Source organism: Euprymna scolopes, chromosome 8, assembly GCF_053919585.1.
Source record: "Euprymna scolopes isolate OS-2025 chromosome 8, ASM5391958v1, whole genome shotgun sequence".
In the NCBI taxonomy this organism is placed as follows: Eukaryota; Metazoa; Mollusca; class Cephalopoda; order Sepiida; family Sepiolidae; genus Euprymna; species Euprymna scolopes.
The window spans coordinates 139,810,162-139,836,108 of record NC_136489.1 but is presented as its reverse complement, the minus strand read 5'-3'; the positions used below and the strand labels follow the sequence as shown (position 1 = coordinate 139,836,108).

General features: G+C 34.1%; 1 protein-coding gene across 2 annotated transcripts in view; it reads right to left on the bottom strand.

Annotated features, from left to right (window-relative positions):
* Positions 1 to 25,947, bottom strand: part of LOC145283786 (signal recognition particle subunit SRP72-like) — a 208,321-nt gene that overhangs the window by 171,554 nt on the left and 10,820 nt on the right. For both annotated transcript variants that reach the window (XM_080132853.1, XM_080132852.1), the window contains exon 3: positions 6,259 to 6,376. In XM_080132853.1, coding sequence (XP_079988979.1) covers positions 6,259 to 6,376 — 118 coding nt within the window. The remainder of the gene's footprint in view (positions 1 to 6,258; positions 6,377 to 25,947) is intronic.

Here is a 25,947-nt window from a genome sequence, read left to right as displayed (position 1 = left end):
CATCTCGACACGGTAAGAATATTTTTCTCTGTGGAACTGTCTACTACAAACCAGTCATCTCTCAAGACTTGTGTGTAACAATGAACCATCGGAAACTGTTCTGTCTACTGCAAACCAGTCACCTCTCAAGACTTGTTTAGAACAACGAACCATCGGAAACTGTTCTGAAACTAAACAGGGCTTACACTTCTAGATTTTATTATTTTTGTTTTCATCATTTTTATTAGATTAAATGTACAACATTCGAGGTTGCCATATTGCTTTTAAAATTTGGCCTTTCTAAGGTTTGACAGATTGGCCTTTTTTACATTCTTTCAATGGAACCTTTCGACGCCATATTTTTTGTAAGAGCATAAAAAAGGCCAATCTGCCAAATTTGAGAAACACCAAATTTTAAAAGCAATATGGCGACCTCAAATGTTGTACATTTAATCTAATAAAAATGATGAAAACAAAAATAAAAATTAAATTTTTTCTGGTTTTTTATTTTAGTCTTAGGGCCTAATAATGTTTTATATAAAAATGAATACTTTTATAAATTTTTGTCTGTCCAATAATTTACACCGCTAAGCTACACATTTATCAAATATTCTTTTCCTGTCGATAATTGAAAACTTGTTTTCTAAATAAAAAAATAAAATGAATACTTTCGTATTCGTTGTTCGTAAGTTGCTGAACACTTGATAGATTTTTTGCGCCACGACACACAAAAATTCTCATGTTTATATGTGCTTATCACTACTTCTATCGACTCATAAGTTTTTATCCAATTCTTTTAAAATTTTAGGCCAAAAGAAATTAATATATTAACTAATTCTAACTAGTGTTGGGACGATTTCAAAACTTTTTCTGATTCCGATGTTGTATGTTGTTCGACTGAGGGAAAAGTTATTTTTATAAGGAAAGAATTTTTGCGTGTGTGATCTAGTTTTTTTTTATTATTTTTTTTATTTTGGCTTGAAATTTGCGCATCATTTTTGTTATGATTTTTATCTGTTTTTTTTTTTTGGATGGACATATTTTTTTAGCTGGTTCTTTGGGATAATAAGGGCGCCTGAAACCTCCCTTCCAAAACGAAAAAAAACTTTAGTGTTTTTACTATTTTAAAACGCTTTTTTTTTCTTTTTTTTTTAAAGTTTGAAACACAAGTAGTGGCTAGTTAACTTAGAACAACAAGTGTGCATGGCGGAAATTCTTCAGGGTTTAAATGCATTGGTAATGCTTTTATGGTGGTCGAAAGACGTTTTTCAGCCACCATATTACTTCCTATTTATTTGCCTCCCCACGAGGGCAGAGTTAGGCACAAGATCGGTTTTTAATGTAGAGAAGCATTTATTACTAAAAAACGAAATGGTGAAATATAAAAGCAAGTTAAGCTAAAAGTAAAAAAATAAAAAATTTTAATTCAAAGAATTAAAGAAAAAATTCAAAGAAATTTTGAAACTCATTAGAGTTTCAAAATTTCTTTGAATTTTTTCTTTCTTTAATTTAAAAAAGATAAATAAAGATTACCTTTAAAGTAATAAAATTCTTGTACATCATATTAAATATGTTATGAAAAGTTCTATGACGTTTTTGTCATAAATTTTTAAGAGCATTAATCTCACTTCAAACAAACAGCTCAACTTAAAAATATAAGAGAATCGTAATGAAAGAATCGTAAATCTGAGGTATTTTTTTAACAATGTGATTCCGATACCCCCCAAAATACACGATTCTTACGATTAATGATTCTGATTCATCGTCCCACCACTAATTCTAAGTTTTGACTGGAAAAACCTATGTGTTGTGTTCAAAGTCCATAGTAAAGACAATTCTTCTTCCTGATTAGCTAAAACAACTATCGATGGGTACAACTTCCGCTACGAGTATTTATGCCAACACACCCCGACCACTTATTTGCAAAAAGTGATCTACCACCAGTGGACATGTTATGCTGACAGGTTTCACCGTTAATAGTTGTATTTAAACAGTGATTTCTTCGAACATACAAATCACAACAAAAATATTAAAATACGATTTTAAAGTAAATTTTATTGTAAATCCAGTTATATAAGTTTTATTTTGACGGATGGAGGAGAAATGTACTTATTGCTGATTTAAAAACTATGAGTGTCAAATTAAGTAGCAATGTGTGCTTTGTTCAATGCTGAAAGTTATGGTGTAAGACAGCCCTTAAAGTTAAAAAATAATTTTTAAAAAACATAAGATAAAATTCATAAGATACAGGGTGTTGCAATCTTTAGCCTAGGCTAAACAAACATGGTTTTGTGATTTAGCAGTTGTCTTATACAACCGATATTTGATAAATTTATGAAAACCTGCACCAATTTTGTACCTCATCTTACTTGATGGACGCCGAAATATATGGTAGTTAAAAATGAAATGGTCTGATGATATGCCACCATCAAATTTTCTATATAATAATGAGAATTTCACATACCACCATAACCACAGAAAGAATGATATTTATGAAAAATTATTGGACAATGCTGAAACCATTAGTTCTGGAGTCTTTCCACGAAGGAGAAATCCTTTTAGACTTGGGTAATTTTGTTAAAAAAATGTGATATACATCAAACATTTTTGTGTTTACATGTGCATACAAACTAGAGTATTTAATATAATTGATGTCCGCTATTTCAGTGCAGTGTCCAAAAAAAATTGTAATTCCTATTTTTGTCTCATCAATTATTGAAATTCTATTTTATTTCTGAAGTGGTCAATTAGTTAATATACAGTGGGGATAAGTATGCGATACATGGTGAAAAATTTTATTTTTCATTTTAATAAACACTTATAAAACAGAATTCAAAACAAAATTTTAACTATAAAACTTGCATCATAACGAGCATATTACTACTCAGAAAGTTAACATATTCATTTTAGAAAAGATATCAAAACGAAAATTCTGAAATTGCTAGTGTAAAAATTATTCGATACATAGTAACAAATGATCATTTAATACTTTGTTGTATTATCCTTGTTGCTTGCCACTGCATGCAAACGTTTCCTATACTTCAATACAAGGTTGTGGCACCTATTTGGAGGAATTTTAGACCATTCCTCCTTACAAATTTGTCCTAATTGTTTCAGATTACTGGGTTAACGTTTACTGACCCATACTTTGAGCTCTCACCACAAATTCTCAATCGGATTAAGGTCCGGAGACTGACTGGGCCACAGTAACACGTTTATATTATGTTCAACAAATTTAATTTTGCATAATGCCTTGGATCATTGTCCTGCTGGAATATCCAGTATTGACCCAAGTTCAAGATTTGAGCAGATTCAAACAGATTTTCCTCAAAAATATCCCAATAAATGGCACTGTTCATACGTTCTTTAATGATATGAATTTTTCCAGTGCCGCTGGAAAGAACTCTTCTCCCTTCTTTCTCCAAACCTGAGGTTGGTGGCTATGATTGAATAACTATTTTGGTCTCATCAGACCCAATTACATTGTCCCAGTAGCTTATAGGTTTTGATAAGAAATTATTTGTAAATTCAAGTCTGGCTCTGATTTGTCGTTTGGTAAGAAGAGGAATTTTCCTTGCCGCATAGGACTTTAGTCCACATTCTCGCACTGCATTATTCACTGTGTGTTTAGTAACATTAATCCCTACAGTTTCCAGCTCATTTACCAATTCTTTGCAGGTAACTTGAGGATTATCTGAAACAGTTCTGGTCATCCTATTCAATGCTAGATTCGAAATTTTCTTTGGGGCACTAACCCGAGTAAGATTGACAGTGGTATGATGTGTTTTCCATTTCCTTATTATTGAACTGTTGAAGGATGCACGTTGAACCGTTTTCCAATCAATCTGTACCCTTCACCACACTTGTGGGCATCAATAATCTTGTTTCGCAGATCAACACTGTGTTCTTGGGTTTTAACCATTATTAAAAATCTCAGATAATAGCAAGGCACTGCAGATGTCTTCAACACACGATTCACACCTACCAACCAAAAAATTTGCGACCAAGATTGTTTTTTTAAAATAAATTTATTAAATAACGAAAAATCCAAAAGTTGAAGCCAAAATTTTATGTAGCATTAAAAAAAATCTAATATTTGACATTAAAAAAAAATACTGCTACAAATGAATAGAATAGAGATGCACTCAAATACAAAAATTCGGCTTAAAAAATGCATTCTGGTTGAATGTCAACCGGTGTCAATAGGAATGTGTCCCTTTTCGTCGGCACTTGAATTGGGGTCCTTATTCTAAATTAGATCCAAACAGAGAAATGAATGAAATTAGGAAGTTTCATTCATTTGTTACTATGTATCGAATACTTTTTACACAAGCAATTTCAGAATTTTTGTTTTGATATCTTTTCTAAAATGAATTTTAACTTTCCAAGTAGTAATATGCTTGTTATGATGCAAGTTTTATGCAGTTAAAATTTTGTTTGAATTCCGTTTTATAAGTGTTTATTAAAATGAAAATTAAAATTTTCCAGCATGTATTGAATACTTATTATCTCCACTATGTGTGTATATATATATATATATATATATATATATATATGAAAAAAAATCATACAATTTTCTCTTAGCTAATGAAAAGTAAAACTGTCAGCCTCAAGTTTTCCATTAAAAAAAAAAATCAATTACCCCCCTCTCAGTTTCTAAAAAAGAAAGAGTAAATCTTATAAATAGTATTTTGAAATGCTGAAACTATTCACATTAATCTATTCTTTCCTTTATTTAGAATTCCTTCAAAACTGAGATAATTATAAATTTGTTTGTATAAGTATTTAAAATGCTGAAACTATTCAGTTTTTGCTATTTCTAATTGTCTTTGTTTCAGAATTCCTCCTAGACTGAGGAAAATATGAATTTGTTCAAACTAAGTAATTCCTCCTGGGCCGAGGTAAATTTTTTTGAAATGAAAATGTTGAAACTTAATTTTTCGTTTTCTATAATCTTTCATTGTTTCAGAATTCCGAAATCAAAGTAAAAGCTTTCTGTACAAAATAAAAATGCTAGACTAATATTGTGCTTACATTATGGATGCCTTAAAATCAACAAATGATCAGATTTTCATGAAGTTTCCAATACTTATTCACTTTTATGTTCTAAATGCAGATTTCATAAAATATAAGGGAAAATATTTTTTGAATATTTATTACAAATTCTGAACAAAGTATATAATACATATTAATGTTACTATTTTTGAAAACTGAAGACTTAAAAAGCACGTTTAATTTTTATGTTTAATCAACCTGTTCTTTTATTTACCGTGAATTCGAAAAAGAAAATTGAAAGAAATAAAAATGTTCATTATGTCTACGGTAATCTGTTTACAACAAAAAAAAAAAAAATCTCAGAGAGAAATAATTAAAAAAAAAAATAAATTCAATATGGTTGTACCTGCCAATATATGCTGCATGTTTTCCATATATTACCACTTTATTCATATCGTAAATTCCTATAATAGTTCTGATGAGTCACTCTCCCAAATAAGTCCTATTTACAGCAGTTTATCTATAAGGATACTTAATCAGTCATTATTATATCCTCTCTCTCCCAGTTTACACCATCATAAAATATTTCATAGGGTTCAATTATTTTCAATGATTTAAATTCTACTCTCTCACCTCCCACAAAAAAAAATGTATCAGATGTGTAATTTACAAAATTAAAATGTTAGCTGGTCAGTTAACATTCATAATCACCGCTGAAGAAAATTTTTTAAAATAAAATTAAAAAAAAAAATAAATAAAAATAATGTAACAGTGTACATTGTGGTTAATAGTCTGTCAGTCAATGAGAAAATCATTTTTCTTTTAAAAAGTATTTATATTATATTCTGTGCCCGCCCCCAAATATGAGAACATGTAATTTATAAAAGTAATACGTTAGCTGTTCAATTAAAGTTTTCTAAGCATTTATCGAAGCAAATAAGAACTGACACTTGAACTGACATGTTGAATTTTACAAAATTTATTCTGAAACTGAAAATTCAATCTCTTAAGCTGGAATGAATCTAAGCAGCCAATGAATTAATGAATTTGATGATGTGCATAAAATTAATTTTTACAATCACTACAAAATCAATGTTGATGCAACTTAGATAGATTGCATCTTCTGTGATAACCTCTTTCCCTTGAATAGAAGACATATTTGTCATCTTGCATAATTATCTTTAATATACAGTTTGCAATAATCGTCTGGTATGACAAACAGTTGATATGGCGGAAAAAAAAAAATCAAAAGTAATTGTATGCACATCAAGTGTAAGTTCTTACTTTGAGAAATGAGTGTATTTCTTCATGGCAGTGAGAGCTTCATCAAAACGTCCAAGATGAATAAGGCAGACAACTTTAGAATGAAAAGCCACAGACTGTCCATTGTGTTCATTGATAACTGTAAAGAAAAAAAGAGAATGCTATTTGGGGTGTTTAGAACAAATGTTTATAAGAACAGATAAAAGAAAAAGGACAAAGGCCTACTGCAGTAGTTTATGATTTTACCATTTCAAGAGATAAAGAGAGAGATGACAGAAAAAAAGTCCTATGCTTCAAAAAGGAAAGCATCATAAGAATCCATCAAAATCAATGTCAATGCATGAAGATTCAATATATCAAGCAAATGCCTTTAAATTTGAAATGTCCAATCAAAAATCTACAATTGTTACGAGAATGATTTGATATGCATTTAGTAGTTAATTCTTAGAAGAAAATAATGCATCTCTGTCTACATGACCCCAAACTTATTTTGTAATGCTTGTATAAGGTAGTCAGCAAGTTCCTCATTGTTACTAAGGTCGAAATGATTATTTTTTTGATGGCCTTTGTCAAATGATATTTTGTAGGTGAAATCCAGATTATAGATGAGATTAAAATGTAACACCACTTTAAAATGATTTGGAACATTTCAGATATATTTACTATTGCAGAAAGTTTGGCTTCATTGGATGCTGAGTATAGCATTTAATGAAACCAACTTTTTGCAATAAAATTGCATCAACTTCAACCTTTTGTGATCAGGATGTTCTACCTTCATAATTTCCTATGATCAAGTGACATCCATATATTTGTTGAATATGTTACCAAACTTATCAAGAACCTTGAGTCATACCACAGCCATATTTTTTTTATACCTATTAGTTGAACACAGGAAACTTTAGGTACCCTTTACCTACATGTCAATTTGGCAATGACGTCACACAGAGTCAGTGAATCTATCCATGTGGACTTTGTTTCAAAAAGTATAGTGCTTGATATATTAATTTCCAATAGGATTTGATATAAAAATTTGCTTCACAAACTAGCCTAGTTTAGGATGCGAAAACTGGTAAATAAAGTTAAATTTCCCTTAACTTCAACTTGCGATATCTCATTTATTTTTAGGGTTATTTTTTTGATAAAGTTTTGATTTAAATAAAATTTAATCTTTTTGTTTTATAGATATATAATTCTTTTTCTTGTGTCTTTAATAGATTTTTTTCCTGGCTATTTCAAGTTATGTCACTGATTTTGGTGATTCACCTTTATTTTTCACATAAAAAAAATGTTGGTATTTTTCAAATTTCGTGCACATGTAGGTATAAAAAAAATAGTACCATTTTAAAGAAAAAAGGTCACTTATCTATATGGTGAGCTTAAAAAAGGGGTTTGAGTTGTTTTTTCACAAAAAAAATCCAACTTGAAAACTTCAGTAAAAGAAATAATGAAAGAAATTCAATTGAAAAAATTCCGAAAATCGCACCATTTTGTAGAGAAATATCTCCTATAATCCCAAGTGACCAAACTACAAAGTATCATCAGGAAAATCAACTGTCAGCATGAACGAGCCACACGACCCAATAAAAATGTAAACAAACAACTTGTTTCACTATGGATTTGTTTTTGTTTATTTAAAAGTTATAGAAAGTTATTGTATTGTAAGAAATGAAAATTTACAATTTAAAAATAATGTCAGTTGTTTATTTTCTATATCTTCTTTCAAACTTTCACAAGTTCTTTGCTTTATCTTTTATTTGGATAAACTTCAGCATTGTTAAATTATCTTTAAAAAAAAAAAAAAATTTAGTTGCGTGTTACTGACGAAATTTTTTTTTCATTCTAAAAACTGTGCCTCATTTTTTTTGTTTACTTATTTCTCTTATGTTCTGTCGGGCGTTTTTGATATATCTAACATTTTGTTAAAGTATTTTTTTATTAGACTGTACAGTTACATTACTTTAAAAAAAAAAAAAAAATTAACAAAATATAGCTAAGTTTTAAGTTACATGCAACAAGTCATGTGTAAATAAAAAAATTAATTTCAAGTAAAAATGTGCATTTTTTTTGCTTATGTTCTATCGGAGATTTTTTGATAAATTTGAAGATTTCGTAAAATTATTTTTTAATTACACCATACATTACTTAAAAAATAACTGAAAATATTAAGTTATGTGCATGTGGTGCATAAATGAAAAAATTAATTTCACTGTAAAAATCATTTTTTTTTTTGTTTATTTAATAATTCCCAAAATGGTACTTCTACAGTTTATCGCCGAAAATGGAGACACCATTTTTTTTGTGCACTTGTCGTTAAAATCCAAGGGAAAAATCAGTATTATAAACTATGACCGAAGTTAGAAATAAATAACAAAAAAATTAAACTAGATATTAATTACTTCCAGAAAGAACTATGAAAAAAAAGTAAATAAAGTGAAAGAGAACATATATCCGTAATTGTTTAATTGGAAATGTTTCGATTTAATTATTGAAAACGAGAATGTTTTTCATGAAACTATATATATCTTTATTATTAAAAACAGAAAATGAAATATTCATAATTGTCTGAACTGGACGAGCACCATTTGAAAATCAAAACATTTACTGTATAAAAATTTATCAAAATATAATTGTAAAAACATTTATTGAAAAGTTTGCATAAGAAAATATAATTTTAATTAAACAATTTTGTAATGAAAGAAACATTGGATTTTTATAAAATAGTTTTTTCCCCCGAACAAATAAATAATTTTAATGAAACATTTTTTTTTTGAATTGAAGCAACTTTAAAGGGTCAACAACAAATTAATTTAAATGAAACTGAAAAATCATTATCTAGTTTAATTTTTTTGTTATTTATTTCATGCTTCAGTCATAGTTTAAAATACTGATTTCTCCTTCGGACTTTAACGACAGGTGCACGAAAAATATGGTGTCTTCATTTTCAGCAATAAACTGTAGAAGTACCCCAAAGACCTATATGTTCTATCAGGTGTTTTTGATAAACTTGAACTGAGATATCTCAAGGTTGTGTTAGGTGTCAAAATCAACACCAGTGGAAATAAAGTTCAACTGGAAGCTGCTCTCTCTGACTACTCGAGAAGAAATCTAGTTGATTCATTTCCACCTCCAAAGCAACAAAAAAAATCCCTTAGTGAATCTGTTATGTAATGGATGGCTGGGACCATCCGATACATAACTGAAAAGAAAAACTTCTTTAAAAAAAGATAATAAAAGATTTGAAAGGTGGACATCGAATAATCGATTGTCCACCAGTCGAAGCGAAAAAATAATTACGTCGTAAACAGAGAAATCGGACGACGATTTTTTTGTTTACAAAACAAGGAAACGTGACATTCCTTGTAAGAATGGAATGTTATATGAAGTTAGCATGAGAGATGGATTCAGGTGTATAAATAAAGTCAATAGTCGGTCAGCTAAAGAGAAGTGGGTTACGATGTCTCTGGGTCAGATGCGGCAAAGCATTGTCAAAACGTGACCAGGAAACGCGTGATCCATTATCGATAGCAGAGTGATCGACAGGTGGCGTGGCGTGGAAAATTATCAAGAAAAAACACATGGTAATATATAAAAGGTGATTTTTGGAGTCCAACAGTAGTAGAAGCAGAAGAAGACGAGGTAGAGAAGAGGAGAGAGGTAGAAAAAAAGGAGAGAGAGACGCCGATAGGAGACGTGCGTTGTCGAGAGCATAACGTTTTCACCCCCCTCTCCATCACTGAAACGAACAGTAAGCCACACCGTTAAATTTTGAACTGTTAAAAATCTCGATGTACAAGAACGAGAAAAATAATTGGCATTGGTCAGGCTATTTCCCTAGAAGAGTTCGCAATTAAAGGATACTCTAACTTAACTTCTAAATCTGACCCCCCGAGATCGCCATGGGCATGGAATATGTGCCTATATTAAAGATGGCTTTCCATGTGGTAGGGACATCTCCAGGGAAGATCCTAACTTACCCTATATATGTTTCCGGGTTGCTTTAGCTCACACTAATGTATTTATATTTACTCTCTATCGCCCCCACAACAGCAGAGTTACTATCTTTAAAAGCATATCTGAGAAAATTGACCAAGTCCTATCTGCTTATCCTTCAGCTAACATTCACGCATGTGGAGACTTCAATGTTAACAACGTCGAATGGTTGACCCACTCAAACAAGACCGATGATGAGGGGAGGTTCTGTCATGATTTCTCCATTGCTTATGACCTCACTCAGATTGTTCATGAACCCACCTGTATGCCCGACAATGACGGCCAGTACTCAAGCCTACTAGACCTTTTTCTCACAACTTGCCCTGAACTATGTTCAGTTTCTGTTTTGTCGCCTCTTGGATCTTCCGACCACTCTGTTGTATCAATTAAGATAAAAATGAAATGTAATAAGTCCCCAGACGTACCTCTCCATCGTACTGTATATCCATACACTAAGGCTGACTGGGATAGTTTCCGTACATTTATATTGGATTTACCTCTGCGTTCCATGTTTAAAAAGGATGTGTCCTCTATAGTATTAGACCTGACGGAATTGTAGGTATAGACCGTTTCATACCCTCGAAAAAGTTCCAGCAAAAACCTAACAGCCAGCCATGGTTCTCTCCAGAATGTGCTGCTGCCATTGCGCACAGAAATCACTTTTTCCACTGCTTCCAACGTAATAGACGTATGGAAACTAAAGCCGCTTTCAGGACTGCCAGCAACCATTGTAAGAAAGTAATAAAGAACGCAAGAGAATTGTATGCTCAATCCGTTAAGTCCAAAGTAGCAGAGCAGCGGCTTGGTTCCCACCAGTTTTGGCAAATAGCAAACAGAATCCTGAACAGAAGCGTGTGCTCTATCCCAACTATCATCAATGGACCTAAGGTAATCTTGTCAGCATCAGACAAAGCCAAACTATTTGTCAAGAACTTTGCAGCTAATTCTACCCTTTGCGACCAAGGCCGCCAACCCCCAATATTTCCTCCTGTATCAGAAAACACGCTATGTGATATACGTATATCTGTACGTGATGTTGCCAAGCTAATCAAAAACCTTGATTCCAGTAAAGCAACTGGCCCTGACGGTATTCCAATTATAGTACTCAAAAAACTTCAACCTGAACTAGCGCCCATATTTACAAAACTGTTTAAACGTTGTCTTAAGGAGAATAGCTTCCCATCACCCTGGAAAATTTCATCAGTATACCCTGTATTTAAGAATTCAGATGATCGCTCATCCCCCTCTCAGTACAGGCCAATAAGTCTCCTGTGTGTCATGAGTAAGTTGCTGGAATCTGTGTTAAATACAGAAGTAATCAACCATCTCAACAAAAATAACCTTCTTAGTGACACTCAATATGGTTTCCGTTCTGCTAGATCTACAGCAGATGTGCTTACAGTTATATCTCATAGGATTAGCAAATCTCTCAACGGAGGCAACCTTTCTAGGGCAATTGCTCTTGACATATCTAAGGCCTGTGATAGGGTATGGCATAAAGGTTTACTTCATAAGATCTCCAGCTATGGAATAGCTGGAAATGTCTTAATTATTAAATCATTTCTCTCTGATAGGTTATAAAGAGTAGTAGTTGAGGGGCAAAAATCAGAAGCTCACAGTATTAATGCTGGTATGCCTCAGGGGTCCATCCTGGGCCCAACTCTTTTCCTGATCTACATTAATGATCTTCCAAATCACATCCTTACATCATTTGTAGACATTTTTGCTGGCTGACGACACTACAATTTATGGTAGCACATCTAAGACAGTAAACGACCAAGTTCTCTCCGATTCTCTCTCCTCTGATCTTGAGCACGTAGTACAATGGGGAAAGGAGTGGCTGGTTACTTTTAATGCATCTAAAACCAAGCTTCTCTCTTTACATCATCAACATTCTGATCCACATCTGGCATCAATTGAAATGAATGGCTCTCGTCTTCAGGAGGCCTCAAGTTTTGACAAGCTTCTGGGCTTGACCATTACTCCTGATCTTAAATGGAACACGTACATCAAATCTGTTGCCAAGGCCGCTGGAAAAATGGTGGGATCTTTCTATCGATCCGGTAGATATCTCACTGCTGATGCTATTCTCTATCTATATAAGAGCCAGGTACGTCCAAGGATGGAATACTGTTGCCACATCTGGGCAGGAGCTGCTAGAAAGGACTTGTCCTGCCTTGATAGAGTTCAAAATAGACTTTGTAGTCTCGTAGGAGATGTCCTTTTCTCTTCCCTAAAACCTCTATCTCACAGAAGAGATGTTGCAAGTTTGTCTCTGATGTATCGTTATTTTCATGGAAAGTGTTCGACTGAGCTTCAGTCTATGGTCCCCCCTCGCCAAGCTTTCACAAGAAACACTTGTCTAGCTGAAAACACTATCAATAATTCCCTCCACTCTTTATCTGTGCCTAAACCTAAACGTAGATTCCATGAACAAAGCTTCTTTCTTAGAACTGCACGCCTGTGGAATTGTCTTCCGTTTTCCTGCTTTCCGGCTGACAACAATATGGCTGTGTTCAAGTCTAACGTAAATAAGTTCTTGATGAACCGTTCCATATAAGTTATTAAATTTACCGAATTTTCATTACTAATGATTACTATATTGTCCAATTTCTACTGTACACTCTTTAACCCTTATCCTTGAGTGGCCTCTTGGCCTTGATAATGTGGTGATGTCTGTGTAAAAAAAAAAAAAAAAAATAGATGTAGAAAAGCGTTGATGAGCAGAAGTTGAAAGCATATAGTATCACTACTGGCATGCCACAAGAGCATTGATGATTAAGATCTTTCTTCCGATCTGAAGCACGTGGTGCAATGCAGGAGGGAATTTTCCTTTAAAATCAAGCTTTTCGAATTTCACAATCAATGCTCCGACTCTTGTTTTGCTCCAATTGAGATAGCTCTATTCTCGAGGAAGCCCCTTTAGTTTAATAAGCTCCTAGAACTGATGTTCACTTCAGACCTGAAAAACCTTGTTTCAAATACATTGCTAAGGTCACTGGAAAAACGCTTCAGAAAGTACCTCATGACACATCTATGATAATGATGCATCCTAAGATGAAGTACTGTTGTCGCATGTGCAAAGATGCTTCTCAGAATACTCTTTCCTGCCTTAAATTAACTTTGAAATATAGTGGGGGATGATCTTTTGTTCCCTACAGCTCCTTTTTCACATAAGTTAGTTTTTCTTTACTCTTATTTTCATCGTAGATGCTCAACTGAGCCTCCATCTTTCACCGCCTTCCCAATTATCACATTCACAACAATAACTAGTTTAACCACTGTAAAGAATTTTCCTTTATTCTTTTGTATATATAAAACAATGGAACTTCCATGAAGAAAGTTTTCTCCCAAGAACTTCCTATCTGTGAAATACCATAGCACCGTTTCCCAGCTGACTACAGTAATTTTGAAGTCCAATATTAACAAATTCTTGTTTAATCTTCCACTTAATCATTTTTACCCATTGTTTTTGATCATATCAAAGTATTATTCAGCGCTAACTAACAATCTATTAATCCTTATTCTCAAGTGATTTTCAGTCTTGATAAACGTTGACATAATACTAAAAAAAAAAAAAAAAAAGGAAACAAACATCAAACCTGTTTAAAAAGAATTCGGAAAAACAAAAAGCAAAAATAAGGGTAAAAAATGATGAACATGTTCAGGAAAACAAAAAAACACAGCGAAAAGCGAAAAAAAATAAATAAATGGCATAAATAACCCTTCGATTCCCTGAAGTCCATGGTGCGTATCACCCAGTAGAAAGCATAGAATGAAAAGGAATGTTAAAATTCCATTTGAGTTTTTTTAAGCAAAAATTGCATTCCAGTTTTTTTAAGCAAAAATTGCATTCCAGTTTTTTTAAGCAACTACAAAACGAATTAAAACGAAAATGTTTTAAATGTTAATTTTATAAAAAAAAGAAATGGAATCTTTTAAAAAATTTTTTTTTTAGTGTAAAAATGTTGGGAAAAAAATGGTAATCAAGCAATGTAAAAGTAATCGCGGTTCGTGGGAATGTCGCTATCAGTTAATTCCGTGGTGCGTTTCACCCAATAGGAAGCATAGAACGGAAAGGCACGGTACAATTCCATTCCAGGTTTTTTAAGCAACTACGAAGTACAGAAATCCAAAACTGGCAGTCCTTCGTAAATGTCCCTTGTGAACGATCCTGCAACGGTGTAAGTGGTGACGAGGGTAGGAGGAATTAATTAGAGAAAAAAGATTTTACTATTTCCATTGATTTTAACCAATTTTGGCAGTGAACTCTCAGCAGAAAAAATATAGGAATATGATTATTGAGGAAGTGGAGAGGTAAATATTGTGCTGCAGTTTGTGCATATTACATTTGCATGAAATGTCCTGATTTTTAATCCTATTAAGCTCAAAATCAGAGGGTAAAAAATGAGTTCTTTTATTTATATATAGGAATAAAATACATTATTAGACTCTATAGCTGAAATAAAACCAGAAAAAAATTTCATTTTTACTATTTTTTCATCATTTTCATTAAATTAAATGTATGACATTCAAGGTCGCCATATTGCTTTTAAAATTTGGCTTTTCTAAGGTTTGACAGATTGACCCTTTTTTTAAATGCTCTTTTATGAAACTGTGTTTTTGATCGCCATATTTTTGTAATGAAAGAGCCTAAAAAAGGACAAAAGCAATACGACGACCTTGAATGTCGTACATTTAGTCTAATAAAAAATGATAAAATAATGAAATTTTTTCTGGTTTTATTTCAGCCTTTGGATCTAATGTTTTAGATAAAAAATAGTTTTCATAATTTTTTTTGTCAGTCAAATAATTTACGCCGCTAAACCACACATTTAAAAAAAAAAAAAAAAAAAAAAAAAAACAGTTTACCATTGATTATTACAACTGTGCTTAGCCATCTTTGTTTGCTCCAAGGAATGTTTATATATATATATATATATATATATATATATATATATATATATATATAAGGCTGAATTATAACAATGTATGGATGTGATATTTTATATTAAAAATAAATGTATAAAAAGCTGAAAAATATTTTTCTTCCCTTTTTCGAGAAGAGGAAAACCTAAATTTTATTCATTCAAGGAATAAGTTTTTTGGGCGCAAGCAAGAGCAATACAGTAAGAATAAAGGCGGACCTGAACGAGCTTTCCCCTCCGCCGTAAAATGAATTCCTTTTTACGGTTTTTTTTTTTTTTTGCAAATTATCATTGATAACAGACTTAACTGTCATAATAGAAGGAAAAAAAAAAGTTTAATTAATGACTTAATATGAGGATCACTTTTAAATTATAACGTTCTATTAAATTGATACCTCATGTGGTAATTTTTACTTAATAGAACTCGGTGTGGAGGGGTGAAACAATGGAATTCTGTGTGGCAGTCATTCAAGCAAAAGGTTTGAAAGTGCTTGGTCGACCGATTTCATAATAGTGTTTGTTTTTTGTGCACTCACGTGGGTCAGACAACATTTGCTTAGAATCGACTAGTGGGCTATAAAAACACCCCTATCGTCGATATGTGTTGTTGGTCTTTTTGTTCAGTCCAGTTATATGTTTCGTAGTTACTTTTACAAGGACGATCTGTCGTTGGAAGCAATGAGGCAATTCGTTGCAACTCCAGTTAACCGAGACAAGCCATGCAAATTCACCATGCAAGGTAAGAGTTTCATTTTTTTTCCTTCCATGTTGAGTTCATGTTTAACCCGTTGAGTTGCAGAAACTTCTGCCTCCTCCCCTTCCAGTCGGTTAAAATCTGACACCCACTTTTCAGTCAATCAGCAAAACTCTCCTTATTAAGCTATTTTTGTGGCGTAAAAGAAAAATTTAATAGAACGTTATAATTTAAAGTGATCCCCCACGACACTTTGCAACGAATTGCAAAAAAAAAAATTAAATAAATAAATAAAAAAATGAACAACCCTGTTACTTGGAGGGAACTAGAGAGAAGGCTAGCTCTTCTTCAAAGAAAAATAAGAATGACTGTGGTGGGTATGGAAGAGGAACCTCTGTCCTTGAATGCATTTTTATCCTTTGAATGGCTAGCTAAGCTAGAAGGCGTGACTTGTAGTATGGAGGAACAACTGGCTGCCGAAGAGGAAGCTGAATCGCTTGCTGAACTATTTCAAGCTTCTTTTAGATATAAGAGAGAGGTGCAACACCAACTTGGGATTGTATGGACAGTCAGTGAAGGAAATACTTCAGAGGTCCCTATAGAAGATAGGAGGTCCACCAACGTTGAACCAACCTTCAACCCTCATAGTCAGGAAGCCACTAGTATCCCAGAACCAACCAAGTCCTTCAACCCAATCGCACATTCTTCATTTTCAGTAGAATCTTTTAAAATCAAACTGAAAGGGCCACATTTCAGTGGAAGGGATTTTGAAAGAACTAGAAGTTTTAAGGACTTTCTTACCAAGTTTGAGAATTGTGCGATGTCAATACCATCGGTAACAGGAAGGCTGTATTTTTTTAGGTGATCTCTTGAGGGTAGAGCCCTTCAACTTATTGACCACCTTTCAGTCTCTGAAGACAGTTATCCAGTGGCTCTAAAATTGTTGAAAGAAAAATACTTGGATAAGAAATACGCAGTGAAATAATCCAAGGTATATTAAATTTTCGCTTGGAGAATCCAAAAGATTTGGCGGAGTTGAAGGACTTCATGATAAAAGCGCAGGCGGATGTATGGGAACTTAGAGCATCATGCAGTTGTGATTTATACGACGACATGTCCGCAGGTGCAGTAATAATTTCTCAGCTATTGTTTGCAAAATTACCACCCAACATAAAGAATGAACTGATCAGGATTTCTGGAAAGACGTACCCAACCTTGTCAGTAATCCTGTTGAAGCCACCAGAAATTATTAAGCGGGTTTTTGATTGTTAGGAAACCTGAACACCCTGTGGCTAAGCTGAGGCCCCCACCGTCGGGTTAGGAAATAAGATGAAGATGAATCCCATTCCTCCCTAAAGGCTTTCAATGCCAAAGTGGAATCAAAGCCACAAAAATGTGAGTTTTGTTAGAAGCACGAACATTCTTTGGAAAGTTGTCCCTACTACACCTCCCATGAAGCCCGGATTACAAGGTGCAAGGAACTTTGGATGTCTTTTAGATGCCTAAAAAAGACATAGGGAAGCAATGCGCCCTTTGAGAACAGCTAGAAATAGTAGGTGTAGCAGCTGCACTGTTATGGGCCACGTGACAGCAATGTGCCCAGACAAGTGAGGCAAGGTGCGTGTGGACACCTGTTTACATACGAATGATTACAGCTATGGTTTCATGTCTCCAGTAATCAGCAGGAAAGGGAAATAGTCAGTTGGAAATAAATTGTCTCCTGGACACCGAAAGCCAAAGGACCTACTTGGATACCTCTGTGCTGGAAAAACTGAGTTGCCTTTCTACAGATAAAGAAAGTAGGTTGGAAGTGAAAACCTTTTGGGGCTCAGAAACAAGACCTTTTAAGGAGGGCTCTGTGGAATTAAGACTTATCCCTGAGAAAGTTCGCACTCTTCAAATTCTTTCTAGTGAATTGAATCTTTCACATGAGTTACTGGAGCTTCTGCAGATAGTTAAAAACCTGAAACGACATCGATTGGCAACTAAGTACAATTCCAGGGACAGTTATATTAAAATTGAGGGGCTATTGGGAATTGACGCCATTCAATTCATAGAGCCGTTTCAAATCATCCCCTGCATGTATGGAGCCGCTTTTTCCACTCTGAGAGGACTTGTACCCTTTGGTAACAGCCATTGCTTCATGCATGAGAATCAATTAAAACCAAGATACAAAGTAGAGAGGGGGCGAAAATTAATTATACCTTCTTGTTGGAAAAAAACACCTCCACTTTCAGAGTACAAAATTAATTTTGTGCTGAATCCAGAGGAGAAATACCTAGACCCATTAAAAGCTTGGTTTGAGGAAGGAAACGTCCAGAGAGGACTAGAAAGCATGTTTAGCATGGAGTCACTAGGGTTACCTATCACAGAGGAATTCTCCACCGTGGATGAAGAGATGGTACAGAAGTTTAGGAACACTATATCCTACAGAGATGGCCGATACCATGTACAGCTGCCATGGTATGAAGACAAAGTGAAGTCTGTGCCTTCTAACCACAATGCCGCTCTTAAAATACTAGAAAGAGTAGTTAAAGACCTGGAGAAGAAAGATCTCTATGATCAATACTTGGACGTCTTTAAACAGGAAGACGAAGGAATTATAGAGGAAATAACGGTGACTCCAGAAGACTAATATGGATTCCACCCAGACCGGTACTCAAACTGGCTGATCAGACGACCACGAAGGTTAGACCTGTATTCAATTGTTCCTACAAGGGAGCAAATACTATATCTCTGAAGGAGGTAGCCTATCCAGGAGTCAACCTAATGGGAGACATGTTGGAACTATTGATTCACTTTAGGGCCAACAAATATGTGTTATTGGCCGACATAAGGAAAGCATTCCTTATGATTCGTCTAAACCTGGAAAAGGACCGCAATCGTTTCTTTTTAAAGAAAGGTGACAACTTGCATTGTTACAGATACTCTACCATCAAATTCGGTTTCAATGCAAGTCCCTTTATATTAAATTATGTTTTGAAATATCATGCAGAAAAATTTCCATCAGATGAATGTTCCCAGGTCGAACTTTTATGTGGACAATTTGGTGAAAACAGGAAATGACGTAAATACTATCTATGTTATACACAACGGCGAAGGAGCGACTGCAACAGGGTAACTTTGAGATACAATCCTGCAACTCCAGCAGTGCAGTGTTACGAAAAAAAGATGGTGGCAGATGGAACTCTGTCAGGGTTTGATTCTGGTGTGGAGAAAGTTTTACGGTATTTGTACAGCCCCCAACATGATACTATGAAGGTCTGTTCACACCAGTGCGATGTAACTGCATCAACAAAAAGGAAAATGCTGTCTGAAGCTTCCAAAATGTTTGATCCCTTGTCCCTATATCTTCCAGTAACAGTGAGGAGGAGAATGCTGATAGAATTTTGGAGGCAAAAGTTGGATTGGGATTATGAAGTTCCAGAAGAGTCAAAAATAACATGGAAAGCTCTGGCAAAGGACTTAACAGAATTAGGCTTTGTATCATTTCCAAGGAGAGTCTTAGATGAATATAAACCGATAAAATTGTGCCTATTTTGTGATGCCTTCAAAATTGCATACGGCTTTTCAGCATATGGCGTACAAAATGGAGAGTCTGCACTGGTGTTTGCTAAAGCAAAAGTAGCAGCCTTACAAAGGAAATCTCTACCCACTTTGGAGCTTTTGTCAGTATTTATGGCATTGAAAGGTTTTCCCTTTATAAAGGAAGCCTTAAAGAACTCCCTGATAGAAAAAGTATATGTTCTAATGTACGTTCAAGTGGTATCTGGCTTGGATACTAGCCAAGTCGATAACCACAAAAAACATCTTTGTGCGCAACAGGCTGCAAGATATAACGCAAATGTTTGCAACAATCAGGTCGGAGTTGGAGTTGAGTTTCCAATACGTGCCAACTAAGGAAAACCCAGCTGACTACATCACAAGAGGACTAACCTTTAAAAAATTTAAGGAAAACCTTTCCTATTGGTATGAAGGCCCTGCGTGGATAAAGCAGGAAGAAATTCGGTGGAACAGGGTCGAGTTAGGTTGCCTCTCGGAAGAATAAAAGGAATGCGTTCATCCTGCAATGAATTTGTTTATGAGACATAAAAACGCAAGTCCCACTATAGTCTCTGAAGAAAGATTTTCCAACTTCAACAGATTAGTTAATGTAATGACTTTGGTTTTCAAGTTTATCAACAAAACGTTGAAGAGAAGTGAGGACAATCACTTTTTGGCAAAAATTTATTTGATAAAATTAATGCAAAGGGAATCTTTTACCTCAGAGTTAGATTTTTTCTTGGATCCTGAAGGTAAGAGTCCACCAAAACTAGTGAAAAACTTAAACCTATACCTGGATCCCTCCAATATCATTTGTCCAAGGGGAAGGATAGGTGGGTCAGAATGGCATTCGTAGGAGGTGCAGAATCCAATTTTTGGGGTAAAAGACACCATTTAACAGATTATAAAGGACACTCATCAGAGAAACCAACATTTGCATTTGTCAACAACCCTAAATGAAATAAAGTTACGGGGGTATTGAATACCACAGGCCAGACAGGCTGTAAAAAAAATTGTGAGCACTTGTGCCAAATGCAAAAAATACAATGCCACTGTCTTCGACACCGAATGCCTTCGTAGCTCTAGAGTAAATTTAGTAAGACCATATCTCCATACCGGTGTGGATTACACCAGTCACATCTGGGTTAAGGGAGAAGTGAAGGACTATAAAATGTATATTCTCATCTTTACCTGCATGTCTATCAGAGCTGTTCACATGGAACTAGTCCCAGATATGAGTGTATCTTCATTTTTACAGGCCTTTGTTCGTTTCACAAATGCGAATGGAATCCCCTCACCTCTACTCGGACAACGCAAGGACTTTCATTTCTGCAGCCAAAATAATTGATAAGTGGTTGATCACGGATGAAGTCAGGGAGAAGTTTGGTTCTTACCACCTTAAACATTGTACCATTCCACTTTATTCAGCTTGGTATGGAGGTACTTGAGGAAGGACAATCAAGACAGTTCTCAATTCTGTCTATACAAAACTATATTTTGGTCTATTAACCATGTTATCTGATATTTAACGTGTCGTTAATAGTCGTCCTCTGACTTATAGAAGCTCTAATGAGATGGATTGCCTAACTCCCAACTCTCATGAATCCAAATGTGGGTCAAGGTTTAATAATATGGTTGGACAATGAAGAACAGGGACTAACAGCACCACTTAGCAGGATCGAGTTAAAGAGGACTCTCCATCTTCAAAGTAAATTTAGAAAAATTTAGAAAGATGTGGCATGAAGATTACTTGTTGAGCCTTAAAGAAAGAATTCTGGAGTTATCTGACCCTTCCTTTAATAATGCCATGAAAACGGACGATAGTGTTAATTAAGGACCTTCTTAAAACTCAACCATTTTGGTCTATACGTGAAGTCCTGGAGTTGATTGAAGAAAAGGAGGAGTTGGTTTGTTCAGCAAGAGTAAGAAAAGGAAATGGAGCTATATTAATCCATTCAATCAATCATTTATTTCCTCTGAAGATTAATTCTCTTTCGGAAAATGTGGATGATGAAATTCTTCATGAACCAGAGGATGTGCCAGACTTTTTTTTTTTTTACATAGGCATCACATTATCAAGGCCAAGAGGCCACTCAAGGATAAGGGTTAAAGAGTGTACAGTAGAAATTGGACAATATAATAATTATTAGTAATGAAAAATTTGGTAAATTTGATAACTTATATCGAAAGGCTCATCAAGAACTTATTTACGTTAGACTTCAAGACAACCATATTGTAGTCAGCCGGAAAGCAGGAAAACGGAAGACAATTCCACAGGCATGCAGTTCTAAGAAAGAAGCTTTGTTCATGGAATCTACATTTAAGTTTAGGCACAGATAAAGAGTGGGGGGAATTATTGATAGTGTTTACAGCTAGACGAGTGTTTCTTGTGAAAGTTTGGCGAGGGGGGACCATAGATTGAAGCTCAGTTGAACACTTTCCATGAAAATAACGATACATCAGAGACAAACTCGCAACATCTCTTCTGTGAGATAGAGGTTGCAAGGAAGAGAAAAGGACATCTCCTACGAGGCTACGAAGTCTATTCTGAACTCTATCAAGGCAGGACAAGTCCTTTCTAGCAGCTCCTGCCCAGATGTGGCAACAGTATTCCATCCTTGGACGTACCTGGCTCTTATATAGATAGAGAATAGCATCAGCAGTGAGATATCTACCGGATAGATAGAAAGATCCCACCATTTTTCCAGCGGCCTTGGCAACAGATTTGATGTACGTGTTCCATTTAAGATCAGGAGTAATGGTCAAGCCAAGAAGCTTGTCAAAACTAGAGGCCTCCTGAAGACGAGAGCCATTCATTTCAATTGATGCCAGATGTGGATCAGAATGTTGATGATGTAAAGAGAGAAGCTTGGTTTTAGATGCATTAAAAGTAACCAGCCACTCCTTACCCCATTGTACTACATGCTCAAGATCAGAGGAGAGAGAATTGGAGAGAACTTGGTCGTTTACTGTCTTAGATGTGCTACCATAAATGGTAGTCGTCAGCATAAATGTCTACAAATGATGTAAGGATGTGATTTAGAAGATCATTAATGTAGATCAGGAAAAGAGTTGGGCTCAGGATGGAGCCCTGAGGGACACTGGCATTAATACCGTGAGCTTCTGATTTTTGCCCCTCAACTACTACTCTTATGAACCTATCAGAAAGAAATGATTTAATAATTGAGAAGACATTTCCAGCAATACCATAGCTAGAGATCTTATGAAGTAAACCTTTATGCCATACCCTATCAAAGGCCTTAGATATGTCAAGAGCAATTGCCCTAGAAAGGTTGCCTCCATTGAGAGATTTGCTAATCCTATGAGATATAACTGTAAGCACATCTGCTGTAGATCTAGCAGAACGGAAACCATATTGAGTGTCACTAAGAAGGTTATTTTTGTTGAGATGGTTGATTACTTCTGTATTTAACAGATTCCAGCAACTTACTCATGACGCACAGGAGACTTATTGGCCTGTACTGAGAGGGGGATGAGCGATCACCTGAATTCTTAAATACAGTGCATACTGATGAAATTTTCCAGGGAGATGGGAAGCTATTCTCCTTAAGACAACGTTTAAACAGTTTTGTAAGTATGGGCGCTAGTTCAGGTTGAAGTTTTTTGAGTACTATAATTGGAATACTGTCAGGGCCAGTTGCTTTACTGGAATCAAGGTTTTTGATTAGCTTGGCAACATCACGTACAGATATACGTATATCACATAGCGTGTTTTCTGATACAGGAGGAAATATTGGTTGGTTGCCTTGATCGCTGATACAGGAGGAAATATTGGTTGGTGGCCTTGATCGCAAAGGGTAGAATTAGCTGCAAAGTTCTTGACAAAGAGTTTGGCTTTGTCTGATGCTGACGAGATTACCTCAGGTCCATTGATAATAGTTGAGATGGAGCACACGCTTCTGTTCAGGATTCTGTTTGCTATTTGCCAAAACTGGTGGGAACCAAGCTGCTGTTCAGCTACTTTGACTTAACAGATTGAGCATACAACTCTCTTGCATTCTTTATTACTTTCTTACAATGGTTGCTGGCAGACCTGATGAGAGTGTTAGAATCTGGATTTGCCTTGCATGTAATAAATCGGAAGATTTCAGACCAATGGTGGTTTGTGATCAGTGTAATGACTGGTTTCACTTCGGTTGTGTGAGCCTAGTAGATGCACTCCCAGAAGAAGAATGGTATTGTCGAACTTGCAGGTCAAGGTGTCGGGGTAGACCCAGTTTGTTAGGGGTCTAAAAGGAACCAGAAATTTCTGGTGCATAAAAAGACCTTAAAAACTTTGGCTAAAAAATGATGAATTCCCTTCTCTTTCCCTCTATCTCACATCCTGTAAAAGACTTTTCTTTTTTGATATCAGAATGTGTGGTAATTTTTACTTAATGGAACTCGATGTGGAGGGGTGAAGCAATGGAATTCTGTGTGGCAGTCATTCAAGCAAAAGGTTTGAAAGTGCTTGGTCGACTGATTTTATAATAGTGGTTGTTTGTTGTCCACTCACGTGGGTCGGACTTAACATTTGCATAGAATCAACTAGTGGGTTATAAAAACACCCCTATCGTTGATATGTGTTGTTGGTCTTTTTGTTCAATCCAGTTATACGTTTCGTAGTTACTTTTACAAAGACGATCTGTCATCGTAAGCAACAAGGCAATTCGTTGCAACTCCAGATAACCGAGAAAAGCCGTGAAGGATTCACCACGCAAGGTAAGAGTTTCGTTTTTTTCTTCTTCGAGTTCAGGTTTAACACATTGACTTGCAAAAACGCCCCCCCTCCCACTTTAGTCAGTTAAAATCCGACACCCATTTATCAGTCAATCAACAAAACTCTTCTTATTAAACTATTTTTGTGGCGTAAACGAAACATTTAATAGAACGTTATCATTTTAAAGTGATCCCCCATGTTAAAAGTCATTAAATAAACTTAGGAAAAAAAAAAAAAAAGAAAATCGGTACTCATGCAGAGAGTGATCTGTGCCAAAATAACATTTAAAAGCCATTCTTAACATGGGGAGGGGAGGATGTTTTGTACCTATTCTGTACTTTAACTTTACAATTGAATAAAAAAACATCATAAAACTTTAATTAAACGTGGAAATACGATTTAAAAAATAGCGCGGATCACTAGGTGTATCAGAAGCAGCCAATAAAAAATGACATGATAAGAACTAGTAATTCAACTATCTTTTTGAAGCTTATAACTACTTGAAAAATGTAAATTTAACCCTAATTTTTTTTTTCAATTAAAGGAGCAAAAACCAAATATTTTTTAAAAATAACAGATTTAATAGCAAATTATGCAATATTTGTTTAAATCGGTTTTCTTTAAAAAGATTTGAAGAAAATAAATGAAATTTAACTTATGTCGATTATGAAAAAAAAAAAATCAATATAAATTCCAAAAATTCATTTACCTATAAAAAAAATACTATTGAATGTTTAGTTCCATTCTTCATTGTTCAGAATTTATCCATATTTATATTTTAAAATCCATTTATTTTTTAAATAAAAGAATTTTTTAAACGCCTATTTGAAAATCCCGCCATGATGCAAAAATTTTAAGTTTTTATCAAAACCGGAAGTAGTTTTTTTGTTTTTTTATTATTGTTTTATAGGCTTACATATAAAGAAATGTGTGCCTCCATACCTGAAAACTAATCACATTTTACTTATTTTTTGCCTTAAAAAAAAAAGTTGAATTTTTTTTTTTTTCTCAAAGAAATACACGAGTTTTTGATTTAATATAGTTAAAGATCACTTTATGGAGTAAATTATTTTTTTTAATATCTAAAAAACGAATGAAATAAGAAATAATTTTCGTAATATAACAAAACTTTCTGTGCAATATAAGATTATAAGGTTTCATTTAAAAAAATAACAAAAAAAAAACGTGTTTTTTAAAAAAATAAAAAAGGTTTTAAACTTTTGACTTTAAAGGTAATTTGCACAAAACTATTCTTTTTTGTTTTAAACTTGAATATATTATTTATTGATCTTTTATCTTCAATTTGTGATATGTAAAACTTTGGTACATAAATTAATTATTAAAATTTTAATAGACATTTCAAAATGGGGGGGGGTGAATTTGAAAAAAAAAAAACGTTTGTCTAAAATATTATATTTGGTTTATTGGAAAGAGCATAAAATTTCACATTGACCCTGAAAATATAAAAATTGAACCAATAGAAAAGTTTTGATAGATTTTTAAAGTTTAAAAATTGAAAAATATTTAACTTGTAAAATTCAATTGATTTTATTATGTAAAATAATGGCTGCATGAAGGCACACCGGCATTTTGTAAACACTGTTTTTTAAAAAATAAAAAATATTTCTATTATTTTTTTAAACAACTTTAATAGTTTATTTTGGAAGTATATTCCATACAGAAAATAAACAACCCACTTTACAGAATAGGTACAAAACACCCTCCTCTCCCCATGTTAAAAATGGCTTTTTAAATTAGCAATACACATGAAAAAATTTAAATGGCTTAAAATATTTCAATATTGGTATATATAGAAAGAGCTTGACAAGTTAAGA